The 18,415-nt window shown below is 55.5% G+C and overlaps 1 protein-coding gene across 1 annotated transcript in view; it reads right to left on the minus strand.

The window, feature by feature from the left end:
- Positions 1 to 3,780: 3,780 nt before the first annotated feature.
- ANOS1 (anosmin 1) overlaps positions 3,781 to 18,415 on the minus strand; it is a gene marked incomplete at its 5' end in the record, with an annotated part of 172,503 nt that continues 157,868 nt past the window's right edge. The window contains 5 exons of the mRNA XM_080795728.1: positions 3,781 to 4,242; positions 4,819 to 4,960; positions 6,248 to 6,468; positions 7,381 to 7,552; positions 9,856 to 9,950. Of these exons, the coding sequence (XP_080651854.1) occupies positions 4,184 to 4,242; positions 4,819 to 4,960; positions 6,248 to 6,468; positions 7,381 to 7,552; positions 9,856 to 9,950 (689 nt within the window). The 3' untranslated portion in view covers positions 3,781 to 4,183. The remainder of the gene's footprint in view (positions 4,243 to 4,818; positions 4,961 to 6,247; positions 6,469 to 7,380; positions 7,553 to 9,855; positions 9,951 to 18,415) is intronic.

Here is an 18,415-nt window from a genome sequence, read left to right on the forward strand (position 1 = left end):
TCGGCTTGATTCTGTCTCCCTCTAGCCCTCCCCCCACTCGTGCCCGAGCGTGCACGTTCTCTCAGATAAATCTTTTTTAAAACCCCATGGAAGCCACAAGCAATACCGGCCCTCGGTGAATCGAATGGAAGGATGCCCCAGCGGTGATTCTCAGGGCGCACGCCACGTTCGCGAGCACCACGGGCTGTCCCGCTACGCGCACCGCCCCTCACCGTCCGACCTGCCGAGTCTGCCAGGGAACGCCCGGCAAACATGAAAATAAAAGTGGTTTCTTCCCCCCCCCCTTTTTTTTTCCGTAAATCAATGAGTCCAGTCCACAGGGCAGGTTTAAGGATCCTTTATTACTGAATCAGTATGTACAGAAAACCCTAACGTGAAAACAATGAGTCACAGGATAGCAGACTATGTACAATACTTTTCCGTTTTTACAAATTTTTTTACAAGATTACTTCTCTCTGAATAGCATGACAGACACACACAAAAATCGAACACTTTTTTTTTTATTACATCCATAAATAAATATTGACTTGAAATGACCAGTGGAAGAGACGAGGTCTCTCCAGGCCATCGGGATGAGAAGGTAGCTGCTGCGTTATCTGCACGCGACAGCATCGTTAACGAAAGAAATAGTGGTCACTTTACAGACAGACCTCGGTTAATCACTCTGTAAATTGTGGAACTTGCTAAAAGGCTCAGGAGAGGCGAGAAACGGAGTCTGGCCATGCACAACCATAGGTAAGCGTCACCGTCTTTACGCATCTATTATTTTAAGTGAACTATAAGTACATGCAACACGTATTCAGGCTTCGTGTGCTGGCGACTGCGTGAGGGTTTGTGAAACGAGGCAGAGCTATTTGCAGTCGTGGGAATGAGTAATTAGTGAATCCATGGCCCAAGGCGTAGGAAAGGGCATTAAATAAATAAGTCATTATCACATGAGATGCCGACCAACACGAGGAGAAAATTTCTGTGCTCGGATGACAGACAGACACGTCCAAACTCGGTCTGCCCATCAGGTTTTTCAGGGACACGATAAAAGACACAATCAGGGCTTTGCAGTCACGGTTCCCAGCTTGGCTCCCGGGACTGACTCCTGCGGGCTCCTGGGTCCTGCAAACAAGGCAGATTCTCCAGAGTTTAGTAACTTTCACTCCCTCTCTGGTGCATGGATTCTCAGCTGGGATGGGGGGCTTAACCCCCCAGGGCGAGTGGGCAGCGTGTGGAGAATTATGGATTGTCGCAACGTGGGGGGAGTGTTCCTGGCACGTGGTGGGTGAGGCCAGGGCCACGGCTGGGTGCCCTACGGTGCTCACGGCGCCCTGAAAGGACGGCGACCCCCACCCCTCCCCACCACCTGCGCTAACGTGGACACGGCCCGTTCTTGCACAATCACTTACAGGGTCATCTAGGTTCCCAGCATATGGATGCGTCTTTACACTTGAACTTTGCTTAATCATCTTTTCAGAGAATGTGTCCTACTGACACGACAAAGGACTCGAAAGGGCACACACTCCCATAAGAGGCACATGCAGAGCCCCCGCTGGAAGGGCAGGGAGCGGGTCCCCTCCCCAGAGAGACCGCGGGCTGCAGACGGACGGGGAGGAGCTATCGTGAGTATGGACCAACCCCTGGGATTCCGCACTTGGTATTCTCGATGGGCTCCATCGTTAAGACTAAGTATTTTCACCAAATGTATTTTTTTCCTGTGAGAGAGACGCGTTTAATTTTAATAAGACATATCAGAGACCTAGCCGCTAACAGTGTCTACAGAAAACAACCCATAGTCTGAATCCCTTTAATTAGGGCACTCAAGTTTTTAAATTTAAAGAAAAAACGTAATGATGTCATGGCCAGTTTGCCTATTATTGAAGGTCACTGGAATTCATCAACTCCTGTGTCCTTAATCATCTAGTTAATAGCATTTTTCTTCCAATAATGTGAAAAATTAAAGTTCTGTTATCGCAAAATTCAACGCTACAGGAGTGGCTTTCAAGTTTGAAAGGAGGCTGTAAGCTCTAGAACCTTCCTCCAAACTGAAATTGTATTTTCTCGTTGTCTATTGCCCAGACAAAAGACACATAATTAAACTTTATAAAATCGAACTTACAGAATAATTTAATAATATTTCGTATCTCTGTGTACGCTGCTGCATTTTGAACTATACAACGGTACCAACATCTGTGGACACAAATACTGGATTTGTTCGTGACAAATTCAGGGTAAAGATAAACTTGTGGCCAATATTACATCTTTGTTGGTGAAAACTTGAGAATCTGACATTCAGATGCAGCTCCCGGCACTGGCTGAGCCCTGCTTTCCGTGAAGGTACCTGTGCTGCTGGGTCCGGCTCGGGCGGCTGGAAACGAGGGGTGCGCCTGTTCGTTCCGAGGGGAAGCAGGGGACGTGGGAGCACGGCGTGCGGCCCGTCCTGGCTGCGTCGGGAGCCGGGCTCGAGCGTCGGGAAGCCCGGGCACCTTCGGGCGGGCCTTTCCCACGGGCGTCCCTGGTGCGGAGCTGCGGAACACCGCGTGCATCCTCGCCGGACGTCTTGGCTACACAGCGGACAGCTTCTCCTCTGTTTCCACGTGTCCACGTGTACAGACCATGTTTCCCATTCGCATCCGTGGGATCATAAAAATGCTCTGTGTCTGTTTTCTACCACGTTTTCCCTTCAGAACTCGTGGGGGGAGGAGTTCCGAGCTGTCTGTGCGTCCACGCGCTTCCAGAAACCCACCAGTACCCGGTGCCAGCCGCACAGCCCAGGAGAGCGGCCCCAGAGCTTTCCCGGGCCGCCGTGGCTGCGCAAAGAGGAAGCCCTTCCTACAAGATGCCGGGAGGCGGCTACGCTGCGCCTTCCTCCCGGAGTGAGCACCGGCGGCAAAGACACGTGACCCTCCCGTTTACAAGAACCGGGTCTGTCTGCAGCGCGGGGAGCTGTCAAGAGATCGTGAGTCGCGCTGAAGGGGTGTGTGTGTGTCTGCGCACGCACAAACACACACACACACACACACACAGACGGATGCAAATTCCACACCGCATCTGCAGACGTTCCCGCAAGAAAAGCCTGGATGAGACCCAGCATTTCCGGGTTTAAGGCTGCACCAATGCTCGGCGGCACCGCGGACGGAGGCCGGGCTCGGACCCGGGGCCACGCTGGGAAGGCTGGTTTGGAGCCAGGCGGTCCCACGGGAGGGATTTGGAAGGTTAAAGGCAAATCGAGCGCTGTCCTCTATCCGTCCGGCCCTGTCCCGCGTTACCGAGCATGTCCTAGCGTTCACTCCGCTCCGTCTGATGAAGAAAACGCGAATGTTGGGAAAGACTGCAAAACACTCCACAGCTGGGACTCTCGCTTTACGCAGGAGCTTTTGTAAATCTTGAGATGCAGGACGCGCGAAACAAAGGATAGTGGCAGCTCTTTTCTGCACAGAGGGAAAAAGGGAAAGAGAAACAAGAAAATGTATCAGGGAGGCCTGCCGTTTCCTAGGAGGAAGCAGGAAAACGCATCCCCAGGAAAGCATTTTGATTCCTCCATGGCCGATGGACAGTGGCAAACTCGCTGGACGTGGCCTGCTCCGGGAGCCCCTCGTAAGACACAGGTCGCACACACGCTGCTCGTTTGCCCCGGTGTGAGCGGGGCTTGGGCTGCGGGTGTGGATGGTGGCAGATGGTTGGGAGTCAGTCACGCGGTACGAATCGTCTGATACACGATGTGACTACATCGGGCTTAGAGACTGCGTCCCCTTATGTGATTTTGCAAATCAAAGCAATCACTTAATTTTTAAAAACGTTTTATTGATGGACGTCACGCTCGGTACGAGTGTGCCCTGCGTATGTGTTACACGGATGTGTTCCGAGCACGCGCGGCTCCGGGTCCGGGAGCTCTCACGGTGCGGCCGTCCCGTCGAGATCCAGACGTGTGCGCGCCGATGTGGGTATGGGGATTTCCTGCGTGGGGGGCCTTGTCGTCATTTCCTCCATTCTAGGAAGTGGGTGTCCACCCCCACCGGTGGCCGTGTGTCACTCCTTTCCACCTGCGTCGAGATGGGCAGAGGGACCCAGGGCACAAGGTCACACGGGAGAGGGAGGTCATGCAGGGCGCCCGCCGCCCTTGTAGCCGTGCGTCGACGCCGCGCCGCTCAACCAGCCGGCTCGTTCTGCGATTCTCAGACGCTGTTTGAACCGTTTAGTGTCTTCCTGGAGAAGGCGGATGGTGGTGGGGATGCCGAGCTTTCAGATGGGGTCCTGAGAGGGACAGGACACACGGATCAGTCATGGTGCGCTACGGGAAGCCGGGGCTGGCGGGGACAGCGAGCGTCAGACCCACAGAGAGCTCCCGCCCGCAGCCGCGTCTTTCCTGCTCAGACTCGGGCTCCCCTCCCTCCCCTCGCCCTCCCTCCCCCTGCCCCGAAGTCTGTAAGATCCCAGGAGGAACGGACAGAAACACGTCCCCGCGTCTGTCCGAGACCCAGTGTTAAAGGAGGAGCATCGGGACAGCACGGCCCGACGCTGACGACGGTAGGGCCACCCCGCTCGCCCGTCCTGAACGCGGTCCGTGTCACTGTAGGCGCGCGCAGTGACGGCGGCACTCGTGCTTCTGCTGTTGTAAAGGGTCAGGGTTAGGCAGGGACGAGGAGGAAAGCGCGGCGGGCCGGGAGCGAGCGGAGAAGCCGCACACCCGAGCCAACGCCGTGGAACAGCGTCCGGCCCTCAGACACTCGTGGGAGGCAGCGTTCCAGGCCCAGAGAATCCGGGGCTCGGGGACCGGTGCCAAGCCTAGTGTCTCCCGCAGACCATGGCCCGTGCGTGTCCCCCACTCACTGTGCGCGGAGGGCAGCGTGAGGTCGGGCGTCCAGAAGGTTTTGATGGTGGCCGGCCCTTCGCCTCCCGCGGTCAGCACCTGCACTTCCAGTCGGTACAGCGTGGACGGTCTCAGATTGGGCACCGCGAGGACGTAATGGTCCTGGGAGCCACACGAAACGAGATGCTCATCAGTGACCTTTCCAGAAGAGCAGGCACGGGACGCGCGTCCTCTGAGCGGCTCCTCCCCGGCCGAGAGCAGGCGTGAGTGCGGAGAGGGGCAGGGATGAGTGTATGGAGAGGGGCGGGCGTAAGTGCGCAGAGAGGGGCACGTGTGAGCCCAGGGACAAGGGCCGGCGTGAGGGTGCGGAGAGGGGCAGAGGTGAGGTATGGACAGGGGCAGAGGTGAGCGCACGTGAGCACACGGACAGGGGCAGGGGTGAGCCCTAGGAGAGCGGCAGGGGTGAGCGGGGGGAGAGGAGAGCGGCAGGGGTGAGTGCCCAGAGAGGACAGCAGCAGGGTGAGCGCAGGCACGTGGGGCAGCAGATGCAACGGCCACCCGTACCCCGCGGAGCGCTCTGTCGCGTCTCCCCCTCCTCGCCCCCGGCTGGGCAGCCCCACGCTTGGCCCGGGACGGCTGTGGGGAGGGGCTGGTCCTCGGGCTCACCCATGGGATTTCATTTTTTCGTCCTTAACGTAAGACTTTCCCATGGTTTAAAGTTTTCATCTGCACGTCTTGTGATGTGAATTCTTGATAATCCAAATTTCAGGGAACGAGCCAACTGTTTCCCTCCACACACAGTATCTGTCAATGCCCATGACTGAAAATGTTTATTTTTATGCCAACACATTCTTCTCAAAATTCAATAAAACCTAATACATTCATAGAATAACTACTTTCTAATTCCAAGGAATTTTTCCTTCCGGACTTAAGGTTTTTCTTTCTTTCTTTCTTTCTTTTTCTCTTTCTTTTTAGAGCCAGAGTTGGATATCCTAAGGGCATTTTTAGAGAGGGTAAAAGCCCACACATGGGTTTTTTTCCCAAGCCAAGGAATTACATGGCCTGGAAGACAGGCCAAGTCTTTATGGGCTCAAGCCAAATGCAAACAGGGAAAGGGAGAGAAACAAGCTTCCTTTCGCTGCTTTTCCCCCAATTTAACACTTCAAACAGCGCACGTCCTCTTGGACCGCAGGGACTTGGGTTCACAAACTGTTCGCTCACTTGCCTACGACACAGGCTGGGGCTGCCGAGGACCAGGGCTCACGGACCGAACGGTAGACCCTGCTCACGGCAGCGCCGTGTCCTGACTCCCGCACTCTCCTCCGGGCAGCGGGAGAAGACGCGGCGGGAAGGCTCGGCGGTCGGCCCGCGGCCCGGCGGCAGGGCCCCCGCGGGCGGCCGGGAGCCGTGGGGACGAGGGCGCGCGCGGGGAGCGGAGCGGGCACCTACCGAAGGCAGGATCTGCGAGCGGGAGATGATGCTGTTGGGCAAGCTGTTCTGTCTGCTCTCGGTCGTGACCTCGGCCCAGGTGACTTGAAAGCCGGTCACGGGCTGGTAGGGCTTGGCCTTGGCCATCTTCCAGGAGAAGTGGGCCGTGATGTTGGCATCTTGGACGACGAACGAGGCAGAGAGGTTTTCGGGCTTGGCGAGCACTTTGGCCGGCACGTGACCTGCGGCGAGGGGGTGGGGGGACCCGCGTGAGGCTGCTGGACAGACAGGGACAACAGGGCCCGTCTGCGTCCACTGCGGGCCCTGCGGGCGGCCGTCCCCAGGACACGGGGGCACAGGCAGGCTGAGCTCGGCCTCCACGCACGGCTTCTGGAAACCACATTTTTGCCCTCCGGGGACAGTCCGTGAGCCAGAGTCGCTCTTGTCCCCGCAACTGGGTGCTGGGTGCTTTGGGGAGTCTTTTCTGGGCCCTGCTTTGGGGGCGGAAGGAGGGAATTCTGCACTGTGGGTGCGGCCCCAGCTGCCGCCCCGAGAGTGGAGGTGACCGTGGCGACAAGGGCGGACAGTGAAGTGATGGGACGTCGTGCTCTGTCGCTCGGAGGAGCTCGGGGCCGCCAGGGAGTCGTGCGGCTGCCGGGAGGGGATGCATGCAGACTCGGGGTTTGGCGTGTTGCTGTGCAACACGGTGTGAAGGCAGCGTGTGTGACAAGGGACCGGGAGAGAAATGGAATAGTGTCGTGTCTGCCAAAGCCCGAGCGGTATGGGAACCCTTCCCTCGTTTCACAACGGGCAGTGTCGCAAGCGCAGGAACTTGTCCCAGGCCCGGGATGACAATACCATGACACGTCCAACCATGCACCCATCAGCCCCCGAATGGGGCCACCGGACAGCCATTCGGCTACTTTCCGCTGGTCCGGCCCCATGGAGTCCGGTTAGCGAAAGTGTTCTAAGTGCTGCCAGCGTCCTAGATGCCCGCTGGGAAGCTGGGGGGAGACGCAGCTGGCTGTCCGGGGGCAGCTAATGGCAGGGAGGGGGTGTATCTGGCTCTCCAGGGCAGCTAACGTGGGCGGGGAGGGGACAGAAGGAGGCGCACCGGCTCTCCGGGGCAGCTAAGCGGAGGGCGGGAGACGCACCTGGCTCTCCGGGGCAGCTAACGGGCTTGTGGCTCTTCCCCTTGAGGGCTGAGCACGGCGGCGTCGTGAAAAAAACCGTCTCTGGCTTCAGGCGGCCGGCGGGTCGTGTGGGCTGCACGGTCACCTTGTATTTGCAGGAGAACGACAGATCTTGAAGAATGATGTAATTGTCCTAAGAGCAAGAGAAAGAGAAGATGCTCAAAAGAAATCTCATTGGGGACACACGCTTGGCAGGAGCGTAAAGTCTAGTACAAGGACGATGTCCTCTGCATGTAGCGTGCGCCGTGTGGCTTTGATGCAGAGCACAGAGGAGACCCGGTCCCTGTTGTGACGAAGGACCATCGCCCCCTCCATCTCCGAGTGTGGGAGACGCCCCTGGCCTTGGGCAGGACCACGGCGCCTTCCAAGCAGGCGTGACCCAACCGCAGGCACCAGTGACCGTGGTTGAAACAGGACGGGAACGGGAGCTCGGGCTTCTCTGGGACTCCGGTCAGGAGCCCCTGTGCACGTCTGCATCTGCAATGAAGACCGTGCTTGGCGGCATCTTCCTTCCCGGCCCCGGGCTGCCGTCCCGGCCTCGGCCGTCCCGCTGCACTGGCGCAGACGCGCAGACCCCCGGCCGAGCAGCGTCGTGTGCTAAGCTGTGAGTGTGAGTCTGGGGCTGTAGTGAGCGCAGCTCCTTCCCCGGTACATTGGCCTGCGCTGCCTCTCCGGTCTGCTCTGCTGGTGCGTATCCGAGCCCAATGCCCTCGTGGGAAAGACGCAGATGGGACCCCTGCCCGGGCTGTGCAGGACGGGCTGTTCGGAGAGCCGCATGGGCGAGGTGGGAGCCCAGACCAGGAGGGCGGTACAAGGTGAGGATCTGCCCACGAGAGTCTCCACAGAGTCTGAAGTCCAGGGGCCTGGGGATGCTCGTGGAGGGGGATGCGCACAGTGGGGGGCGGGGGGACGCACGCCTGATGGCAGGGGCAATGCGCACCCCGGGTTTCAGGGCACCGCGCACACCGCAGAGTGAGCAGGGAGCCTCGCGGGCCTGCGGCATCGCTGTGGGGGACAGAAATGCTTCTCTGCGGGAGAAGGACTGCACCCTCTGCCTGGGAACAGGCTGTAGCCCTAGCCCCGAGGTCAGCGCTGGGCAGCTCTTTCTGGAACGCTTCCAGGGGGCGTGGGGGGCGGACGTCGGTAGCACGAGGTGGACTCGCGGCCGGTCCTTCCTAACTTCCAAACAAGGGGCCTAAAAGCTGTTTACAGATGGAGGAGGCCCGCTGTGGCCTCCAGCAGGTGGGGCGCGACTCCCACGCCTCCGGGACACGCGTCCAGGTCCAGCTGCGACTTCCCTTCGGGTCTGCGGAGGGGAGGAGCTACGCTTGGCTGCCCCGGGGGGACAAGGCGGATCTCCGACCGCTGCAAGGCGCCCCGGGGACACTAGGGAAAGCCCCGCCCGGGCGCACAAGAACTGCAACAGACCCCGCTTCGGTCGGGCCTCCCTGCGCTCCGAGTAGGCTTCCCTTGTACGGATGCTTCTTTCTCTCTGTTACCGGAGGCCCCAAACTTTGGAAGGAGCCTACCGAGAGCTAAAAGGAACAGCGCCCGCGAGCGTGCCCTGGGACAAGTCAAATCTGGTAAAAACCGGTATTTCTGCAGACCCGCTGACTCGTTTCATCTCATTATCTCAAAGTTATGAGATCCAATAGGATTCTAAAAATACTGTACTTGCTGTTTTAGAAAAAAAACTGCTCCCCTTGTGGATCCCGTATCAGCGTCTCAGATAGCTGTGGCCCTGCCTATGGGTGTTGTGAACCGTGATGCTGCGTCCCCCGCCCACCGCGGGCCTCCCCCGGCCGCCGCCCACCCGCACCACTCTGTGTGCTATGTGCTCAGGCTCCTCTCGAATTCAGGTGTCGCCCCGGTCTCTGGAAGAGCATGTGCAGTGACCCTGACCGGGTGACTGTCCCCAAGGGCTTGATGTTGTTTCCAAATTAAGTCAGGAAAGCGTCGGTGCTCCGTGTGGGGCGCAGACAACAGCTCCGCGCACCGGACGACGGGGTACTGGGCAGGGGCGCTGCAAAGCAAGGCACTGCATGGCCGTCAGAAGTTGATGGGGACAGTATCACCCTTACATCGTGCTGCCAAGATCCAGAAAATGAGGCAAAGCTTTTGTCCAACGAAGGGCAGACGCACAGCAACTCAGAAGCGGGTCCCCTCTGACCCCGGAGTCCCGAGGAAGCACGTCTTTAATCCTGTGTTCTGTGACCTGCCCCGAGCCGAAAGGGGCTCGATTCCCCAGGGAGGTTGTGAGCGAGGACGGCACACGAGAGGACCGCTGTGTGGGCCCGTGTACCTCGTTACCAGTCGGCAGCTACCGGTGAGAACGAACTCGCAGGGAGCAGGGGACGCACACCCTTCGCCCATCTCTCCGCACAGCTGGTAGACCCCGAAGAGCCAAGCACGCGCGAGACGGAAGACGCCTCTCACCTGGGTGATGCCGGAGGAGGTCTCGGCTGCGCTGCTCCGGTTCTGGGCACAGACCTCCGGGAGCCACTGCACGTGGTATCGACTGACGCCGGGATCTGCAAAGTCAGAGCGAGCACCGGCTGCGGCCACGGTCCCCATCCCAGACCGGGACGCCGCGGGAGGGGACGCGCACACGTGCTGCCGGCGTCCGAAAGTGCACACGGGACAAGGGAGGGGGCCAGCCTGCTGAACCCGGACTGTCGCCAGGAGGAGAGTCCGGGAGAAAACCAGGGAAGAGGCCAGAAGGTACAGGACAGGCCCGACAGCATGGCCACGAGGTGCGGAGGGCACCCCCATGCGAGAGGGCGGCCCTCGGCCCAGGAGTCCTTGTTCCTGCAGCCGGGAGCCGTCAGCACACATGTGGCTCCGACCCCTTTCGGGAAAGCCGACAGCCCGTGGAACCTGGGCCACCTCCTCGTGGCGGGAGCCCCGAGGGTCGCGTTGCAGTCCCCGGTGCACGTGAGTGTTCCTGCAGCCCATGGTCTGGGGCAGCAGCTCCCTGCGCCTGCCTCGTATGTGGTCCCCCCGAACCCTGAGCCGCTCGGGGCGCCCGCGAGAGCGCAGAGCCCACAAGCCCGTCCTGCCCGGGCCGAGCAGCGTGTTCTCTACCCAGTGCTGGAGTCTGGGCCATCGCTCAGGTAAAGGGCAAACCCACGACGAGCCCCTCGCCCAGTGTGGGGAGGGAGGTCTGGCCGGTGTCGGGGTCAGTCACCCACCCGTGGGCCCGAGGGTGGGAAAGGGCTCCGCTCTGCCACCAACCAACACCTCATCCCTAGTGCCCAAGTGCTGGATGGGGCTTTGCTGAGGGGAAAACGCCCAATGGCACTGGATGATCCCAGGGGAAGCTGGTTTGAGCACTTTGGAATGAGAAGAGACCCCGGGTCTGAGAGGCTGAGCGGGGTCAAGCAGGCGCTCTGGGTGTTTGCTTAAAAGGGGAACCCCCGACCAGACGCCGTGAGAGGCACGGCAGGCCGCGGGGCTTTTTTGAGGGAAAGAGCGGGACGTTATGTACAAGCATGAGGTCGGCGAGTGACTTCCTCTGCCTCCGTGCCAGCGCTGCTGGTCTGGGCATAGGACGGACCAGCCGCTCTGAAACAGCTGCTCTCGGGACCTTAGGCACCAACAGGCGAGGGAAACGGTGAACGAGGCAGGTGCGTACGGTCCGCCCGAGGCTAGAGGGGGTGTGTTTGTTCACACGGATCAGTACAGAGGGGAGGGGGGCCAGCGCATGGCCCACGGTTACAACTGCGCCTACAATGGCTGCCGTGTCACTCGGAGATCGAGCTCTCAAGGGAGATGCGGATCAGGCCTGCTGGTGGGCGCGGGCCAGTCTGTACACATTTCCGGTAGTGCAGATGGTCCTGGGTCGTCTAGAAGGCTGTGAGCAGTGTAGATGGCCGTGGCCAGTGCTCATGTCCATGGGCAGTGTAGATGGCCGAGGGCAGTGTAAATAGTGGTGGACAGTATAGATGGCCGAAGGCAGTGTTGATGGCCACGGGCAGTGTAGATGGCCGTGGGCAGTGTACATGTCCATGAGCAGGCCTGGCACTGGTGAGGGTAGTGTAGACGGCCGTGGGCAGTCCTGGTGCTGACGTGGGTAGTGTAGATGGCTGTGGGCAGTGTAGATGGCCGTGGTAAGGCTGGGCAGTGGTGTGGGCAGTGTAGATGGCCGTGGTAAGGCTGGGCAGTGGTGTGGGCAGTGTAGATGGCCGTGGTAAGGCTGGGCAGTGGTGTGGGCAGTGTAGATGGCCGTGGTAAGGCTGGGCAGTGGTGTGGGCAGTGTAGATGGCCGTGGTAAGGCTGGGCAGTGGTGTGGGCAGTGTAGATGGCCGTGGTAAGGCTGGGCAGTGGTGTGGGCAGTGTAGATGGCCGTGGTAAGGCTGGGCAGTGGTGTGGGCAGTGTAGATGGCCGTGGTAAGGCTGGGCAGTGGTGTGGGCAGTGTAGATGGCCGTGGTAAGGCTGGGCAGTGGTGTGGGCAGTGTAGATGGCCGTGGTAAGGCTGGGCAGTGGTGTGGGCAGTGTAGATGGCCGTGGTAAGGCTGGGCAGTGGTGTGGGCAGTGTAGATGGCCGTGGTAAGGCTGGGCAGTGGTGTGGGCAGTGTAGATGGCCGTGGTAAGGCTGGGCAGTGGTGTGGGCAGTGTAGATGGCCGTGGTAAGGCTGGGCAGTGGTGTGGGCAGTGTAGATGGCCGTGGTAAGGCTGGGCAGTGGTGTGGGCAGTGTAGATGGCCGTGGTAAGGCTGGGCAGTGGTGTGGGCAGTGTAGATGGCCGTGGTAAGGCTGGGCAGTGGTGTGGGCAGTGTAGATGGCCGTGGTAAGGCTGGGCAGTGGTGTGGGCAGTGTAGATGGCCGTGGTAAGGCTGGGCAGTGGTGTGGGCAGTGTAGATGGCCGTGGTAAGGCTGGGCAGTGGTGTGGGCAGTGTAGATGGCCGTGGTAAGGCTGGGCAGTGGTGTGGGCAGTGTAGATGGCCGTGGTAAGGCTGGGCAGTGGTGTGGGCAGTGTAGATGGCCGTGGTAAGGCTGGGCAGTGGTGTGGGCAGTGTAGATGGCCGTGGTAAGGCTGGGCAGTGGTGTGGGCAGTGTAGATGGCCACGGGGAATGTAGGTGACCTTAGGCAGTGTAGATGGCTGTGGGTCGGCCTAACAGTGGCGTGAGCAGTATAGATGATAGTAGACCGTGTAGATCGCTGTGGGCAGTGTAGACGGCAGTGGGCAGGCTTGGCGCTGGCCTGAGTAGTGTAGATGGCCGTGGGCAGTGTCGATGGCTATGGGCAGGCCTCGTGCTGTTGTGGTCACTGTAGATGGTCGTGGGCAAACCTGGCACTGGCATGGACAGTGTGGACGGCCATAGGCAGTGTGGATGCTGTGGGCAGTGGATATGGCCGTGTGCAGTCCCGGCACCGGTGTGAACAGTGTAGATGGCCATGGACAGTGTCGATGGCAGTGGGAAACTCTGGTGCTGGCCTGAGTACTGTAGGTAGCCGTGGGCAGTGTCGATGGCTGTGGGTAGTGTTGATGGCCATGGGCAGGCCTGGCGCTGGCGTGGGTAGTGTAGATGGTTACGAGCAGTGTGGATGGCTCTGGGCCATATGGATGGCCGTGCGCAGTGTAGATGCTGTGGACAGGCCTGGTACTGGCGTGGCAGTGTAGATGGTCATGGGTAGTGTCGATGGCCGTGGGCAGTGAAGACGGTTGTGGGTAGTTTAGATGACTGTGGGCAGTGTAGATGGCTATGGGCAGTGAGGATGCAGTGGCAGTGTAGACAACCGTGGGCAGTGTAGACAGCCATGGGCAGTATACATGGCCGTGGGCAGTGTAGATGGCTCTGGGCAGGCTTGGTTCTGGTGACACTGTCCATGGCCATGTACACTGCCCTCACCAGCACCAGGTCTGCCCACAGCCGTCTACGTGCCCCTGGCCATCTACACTGCCCTCGCCAGGCCCGCCCACAGCCATCGAGACTACCCACGGCCATCTACACTGCCCATGGCCATGTACACTGCCCTTGCCATCACCAGGCCTGCCAACAGCCATCTACACTGCCCACGGCCATCTATACTACCCACACCAGTGCCAGGCTTGCCCACAGTCACCTACACTGCCCATGGCCACCTCCAGAACCCACGCCAGTGCCAGGCCTGCCACAGCCATCTACACTGCCCACGGCCATCTACACTCTGAAAAGAAGAGGGCAGAATCCCATCAGGGCGGCCGAACAGCTAGAACTCGGACCCCCACCGGGCGTGACTCTGGGGAGCTGGGCGGAGGGGGGGGCGGACGCAGAGTTCCTCCCCCGCCAAGAGACTGCACAACAGCCGGCGTGCAGAGCAGCAGCCGAGAAGCAGCGGCGTGCAACACCCGGGGGGTCCCCGGCAGGGAGATTTGTTCCCTAAGCTCAGAGTGTGTGGTGCCCGGCAGGGATCTGTGGGACATGTGTCCAAGAACAAACGAGGGGTGGACACCACTGCCCTCCGGACACAGACACCGGCCGGACCCGTGCAGCACACGGACTCCCCGGGCCAACCGAGCTCCTCTGCGGATATGGCCCCCCAGAGCCAGGCCTCGGCTGCAGGCCTCCCCCCCGGAAGGCCCTCGGGAGCCCTGCTGCCAGCACACGCCCCCCCACCGCCTCCCGCGCCGTCTGGGCCAGCCCGCGGAGAGCGGGGCCAACGTGCCCTGACCCCAGCGCCCGCGGCAGCCTGGAGGCCGCGCCCACCCACAGCCGACCGGGAGCGCGCGCCCTAGGGGTGGGAGCTACTCCAGCTCCGCCAAACGCCGGGTGTCACCCGGTCCGGTGCAGCGTGGCCCCACACTGGCCCGTCAGCACCACAGGGACCAGCCTCTGCCCGTGATACGTAGAGCAGAGGACAAGGGAAGAAAAAAGAACTACAGAAACAACCGTAAAACAAGTAACTAAGTGGCAACAACGACACACCCATCAAAAGTTACTTTGAACGTAAATGGACTAAATGCCCCGATCAAGAGACACGGCGAGGGCACGGATAAAAAAGCAAGACCCAGCTACATGCTGCCTACAAGAGACTCATTTCAGACCTTAAGACACCGGCAGACTGAGCATGACGGGATGGAAAAGCATTTATCAGGCAAATGGAAGTGATAGGAAAGCCTGGTGACGATACTTAAATCAGACAGACGAGACTTTAAAACAAAGACTGTAGCAAGAGACAGAGAAGGACACTACATAATCATCATGGGAACAGTCCAACAAGATCTAACAATTGTAAATACTTAATTCACCCATGGGGGAGCGTACAACTACATAAAAGCAGTTAATAACAAACAAAAAGGAAGTCATCGGTAACAAGACAACAGTAGGGGACTTTAATGCTGCACCACATCAACGGACAGATCACCGAAGCAGGAAATCAGCAAGGAAACAGTGGCTTTGAATGATACATTGGACCAGATCGATCTGGTATATGCAGAACTTTCCACCCTACAACAGCAGAATATGCATTCTTCTCCAGTGCACATGGGAGCGTTTCCAGAGCAGATCACTTATTACACCACAATATTAGTCTCAACAAATCCAAAAAGGCTAAGTCCTGCTATGCGTCTTCCCGGACCACAACACTAGGAGACTAGAAATCGACCACAAGGAAAAGTCTATAGAGAACACAAGTACAGGGGCGCCTGGGTGGGAAGCCTCTGCCTTTGGCTCAGGTCATGATCCCAGGGTCCTGGGATCGAGCCCCGCATCCGGCTCTCTGCTCAGCGGGGAGCCTGCTTCCCCCCTCTCTCTGCCTGCCTCTCTGCCTCCTTGTGATCTTTCTCTCTGTCAAATAAATAAATAAAATCTTAACACAAATACATGTGCGTCGCATAACATGCTACTAAATAATGACTGCGTCACCCAAGAAATTGAAGAGAAAATAAAAATATAGATGGAGACAAATGAAAATGGAAACACAGGGCTCAAAATCTTTGGAACACATTCAAAGCTGTTTTAAGAGGGAAGCTTATAGCACCAGAGGCCTACCTCAAGAAGGAAGAAAAATCTGATCAACCTTACACCTGAAGAAGCTAAAAGAAGAACAAACAAAACCCAAACTGTTTTAAGAGCGAAGTAATAAAAATCAGAGCAGAAATAAGTGAACGAGAAACTAAAAAGACAATACAACGGATCCATGAAACCAGAAGCTGGTTCTCTGAAAGTAGCAACAAAATTGATACACCTTTAGCCAGAGTCATGGGGTGGGGGGGGGACTCGGGGCTCAAACAAAATCAGATACAAAACAGGAGTCATAGGAACCAAAACCACAGCTACAGAGGATTATCAGAGAATATTATGGAAAATTAAATGCCAACAAATTAGACAACCTAAAAGAAATGGATAAATTCCTCAAAACATATACCTCCCAAAACTGAATCAGGAAGGAAGAAAAAATATGAACAGACTGGTTATCAGTAATAATAATAACAAAAAGCTCCCAACAAACACAAGTCTAGGGCCAGACAGCTTCACAGGCAAATTCTGCCAACATTTAAAGAAGAGGAGTTAATACCTATTCTTCTGAAACTATTCCAAAAGATAGGAGGAAACCTTCTAAATTCATTGTATAATGCCAGTATTGCCCTGATACCAAAACCAGATAAAGACACTACAAAAAAAAAAAAAAAAAAAGGAACTACAGACCAAAATCTCTGATGGAGACAGATGCAAAAATCCTCAGCAAAATACCAACAAATCAAATCCAACAAGAATGATTAACAAAGTCATTCTCCATCATCGTATAGGATTTACTTCTGGGATGCAAGGGTGGTTCTGTATTTGCAAGTCAATCATGTTGTGGGATGTGATACATCAACAACAGAAAGGAGAAAAACCATATGATCATTTCAAGAGATGTAAAAAAAGCAGCTGATAAAGTACAACATCTGTTTACAATAAAAACCCTCAACAAAGTAGGTTTAGAGAGAACATACCTGAACATAATAAATGCCATCTGTGAAAAACACAGCTAACATTATACTCAGTGGTGAAAAACTGAGAGCCTTTTTCCTATGGTCAGAAATAAGACAAGGATGTCCACTCTCACCCCTTTTACTCAACATGATAGTGGAAGTCAAAACCACAGCAATCAGACAAGAAAAAGAAATAAAATGCACCCACATTGGTAAGAAAGAAGTAAAACTTTCACTATTTGCAGATGACAGGATACTATATATAGATAACCCTAAAATTTCCCCCCATAACTAATAGAACTGATCAATTCAGTAAAATCACAGGATATGAAACCAATATCCTGAAATCTGTTGCATTTCCATACCCTAATACCACCATAACAGAGAAATTAAGAAAATGATCCCAGTAAAAATTGCAGCAAAAATAATAAAATACCTAAGAATAAACTTAATCAAGGAAGTAAAAGACCTGTGCTTGGAAAACTATAAAAGACATGAGAGAAACTGAAGGGGTGCCTGGATGACTCAGTTGGTAGGGCATGTGACTCCTGATTTTATGGTCAAGCCCCATGTTGGTTGTAAAGCCTACTCAAAAGAAAGAGAGAAGGAGATAGAGAAAGGAGGAAAGAAAAAAACTATAGAGGACACAAACGGATGGAAGGATATTCCCATGTGTCTAAATTAAATACTAAAATAATTAAATATTAAATATTCCTATAAAATTAAACATATTATTAAAATGCCCATTGTACCCAGAGCAAATACACATTTAATTCAATTCCTATCAAAATAATATTTTTAAAAAAAATGTTCAAAAGAGCAGTTTTCACGTAACTAAAACAATCCTAAAGTTTATATGGAACCACAAAAGACTCTGAGTGGCCGAAGCAATCTTGAGCAAAACTGGAGGTATCCCAAGCTCAGATATCAAGACACACTAGAAACTTGTAGTAATCAACACAGTATGGTTCTGCCATAAAAGCAGACAGAGAGATCAGAAGGGGGAGAACCCAGAAATCAACCCACGATTATGGTCATCCATCTTTCACAAAGAGGCAAGAATATGCAGTGGGAAGATGTCTCTTCAACAAATGGTTCTGGGAGAACTGAACAGGTACCCACACAAGAAACAGGACCACTGTCTTACATCCTGCGCAAATATAAGTTCAAAATGGATTAAAGACCTAAATGTGAGACCTGAAACCATGGAACTCCTCCAAGGAGCACAGGCAGTAATTTCTCTGACATCAGCCCTAGCAGCATTTTTCCTGGATACTTCTTTTGAGGCAAGGTAAACACAAGCAAAAATAAATTATTGGGACTTCATCAAAATTAAAGCTTCTGCACAGTGAAGGAAATCAATCACCGACACTAAAATACAGCCTACTGAATGGGAGAAGATGTTTACCAATGCCATGTCCAATAAAGAGTTAATATTCAAAATATATTAAAAACTTATCAAACTGAACACCCCAAACCCAAAGAGCCCAATTACAAAATGGCAGAACATGTGAACAGACATTTTTCCAAAGAAAACCTACAGATGGCCAACAGACACATGAGTAGAGGCCCAGTATCAGGGAAATACAAATGAGAACCAACTCTGAGCTCCCACCTCACACCCGTCAGAACGGCTAAAATAAAAACCAGAGGAAACAAGTGTTGACAAGGATTGGAGAAAAAGGAACCCTCATGCACTGTTGGTGGGAATGCAAACTGGTGCAGCCACTGTGGAAAACAGTACAGAGGCTCCTCCAATCATTAGAATTACCTCATGATCCAGTAATTTCAGTGCTGGGTATTCACCAAGACACTAATTCAGAAAGCCATATGCGCCCCTATGTTTACAGCAGCGTTATTCACGACAGCCCAATTCTGGAAGCCGCCCAAGTGTCCATGCATCGATGAATAGATAAAGAAGATGTGGTGTATACACACAATGGAATATTATCCAGCCACAGAAAAGAAGGAAGTGCTGCCATTTGCAACACCACCGATGAATCTAGAGAGTATAATGCTGAGTGAAGTCGTCGGAGAAAGACGAATACCGTATGATTTCATTCAGATGCGGGATTTAAGAATCAAGAGAAACAAGC

Source organism: Martes martes, assembly GCF_963455335.1.
Source record: "Martes martes genome assembly, chromosome: X".
In the NCBI taxonomy this organism is placed as follows: domain Eukaryota; kingdom Metazoa; phylum Chordata; class Mammalia; order Carnivora; family Mustelidae; genus Martes; species Martes martes.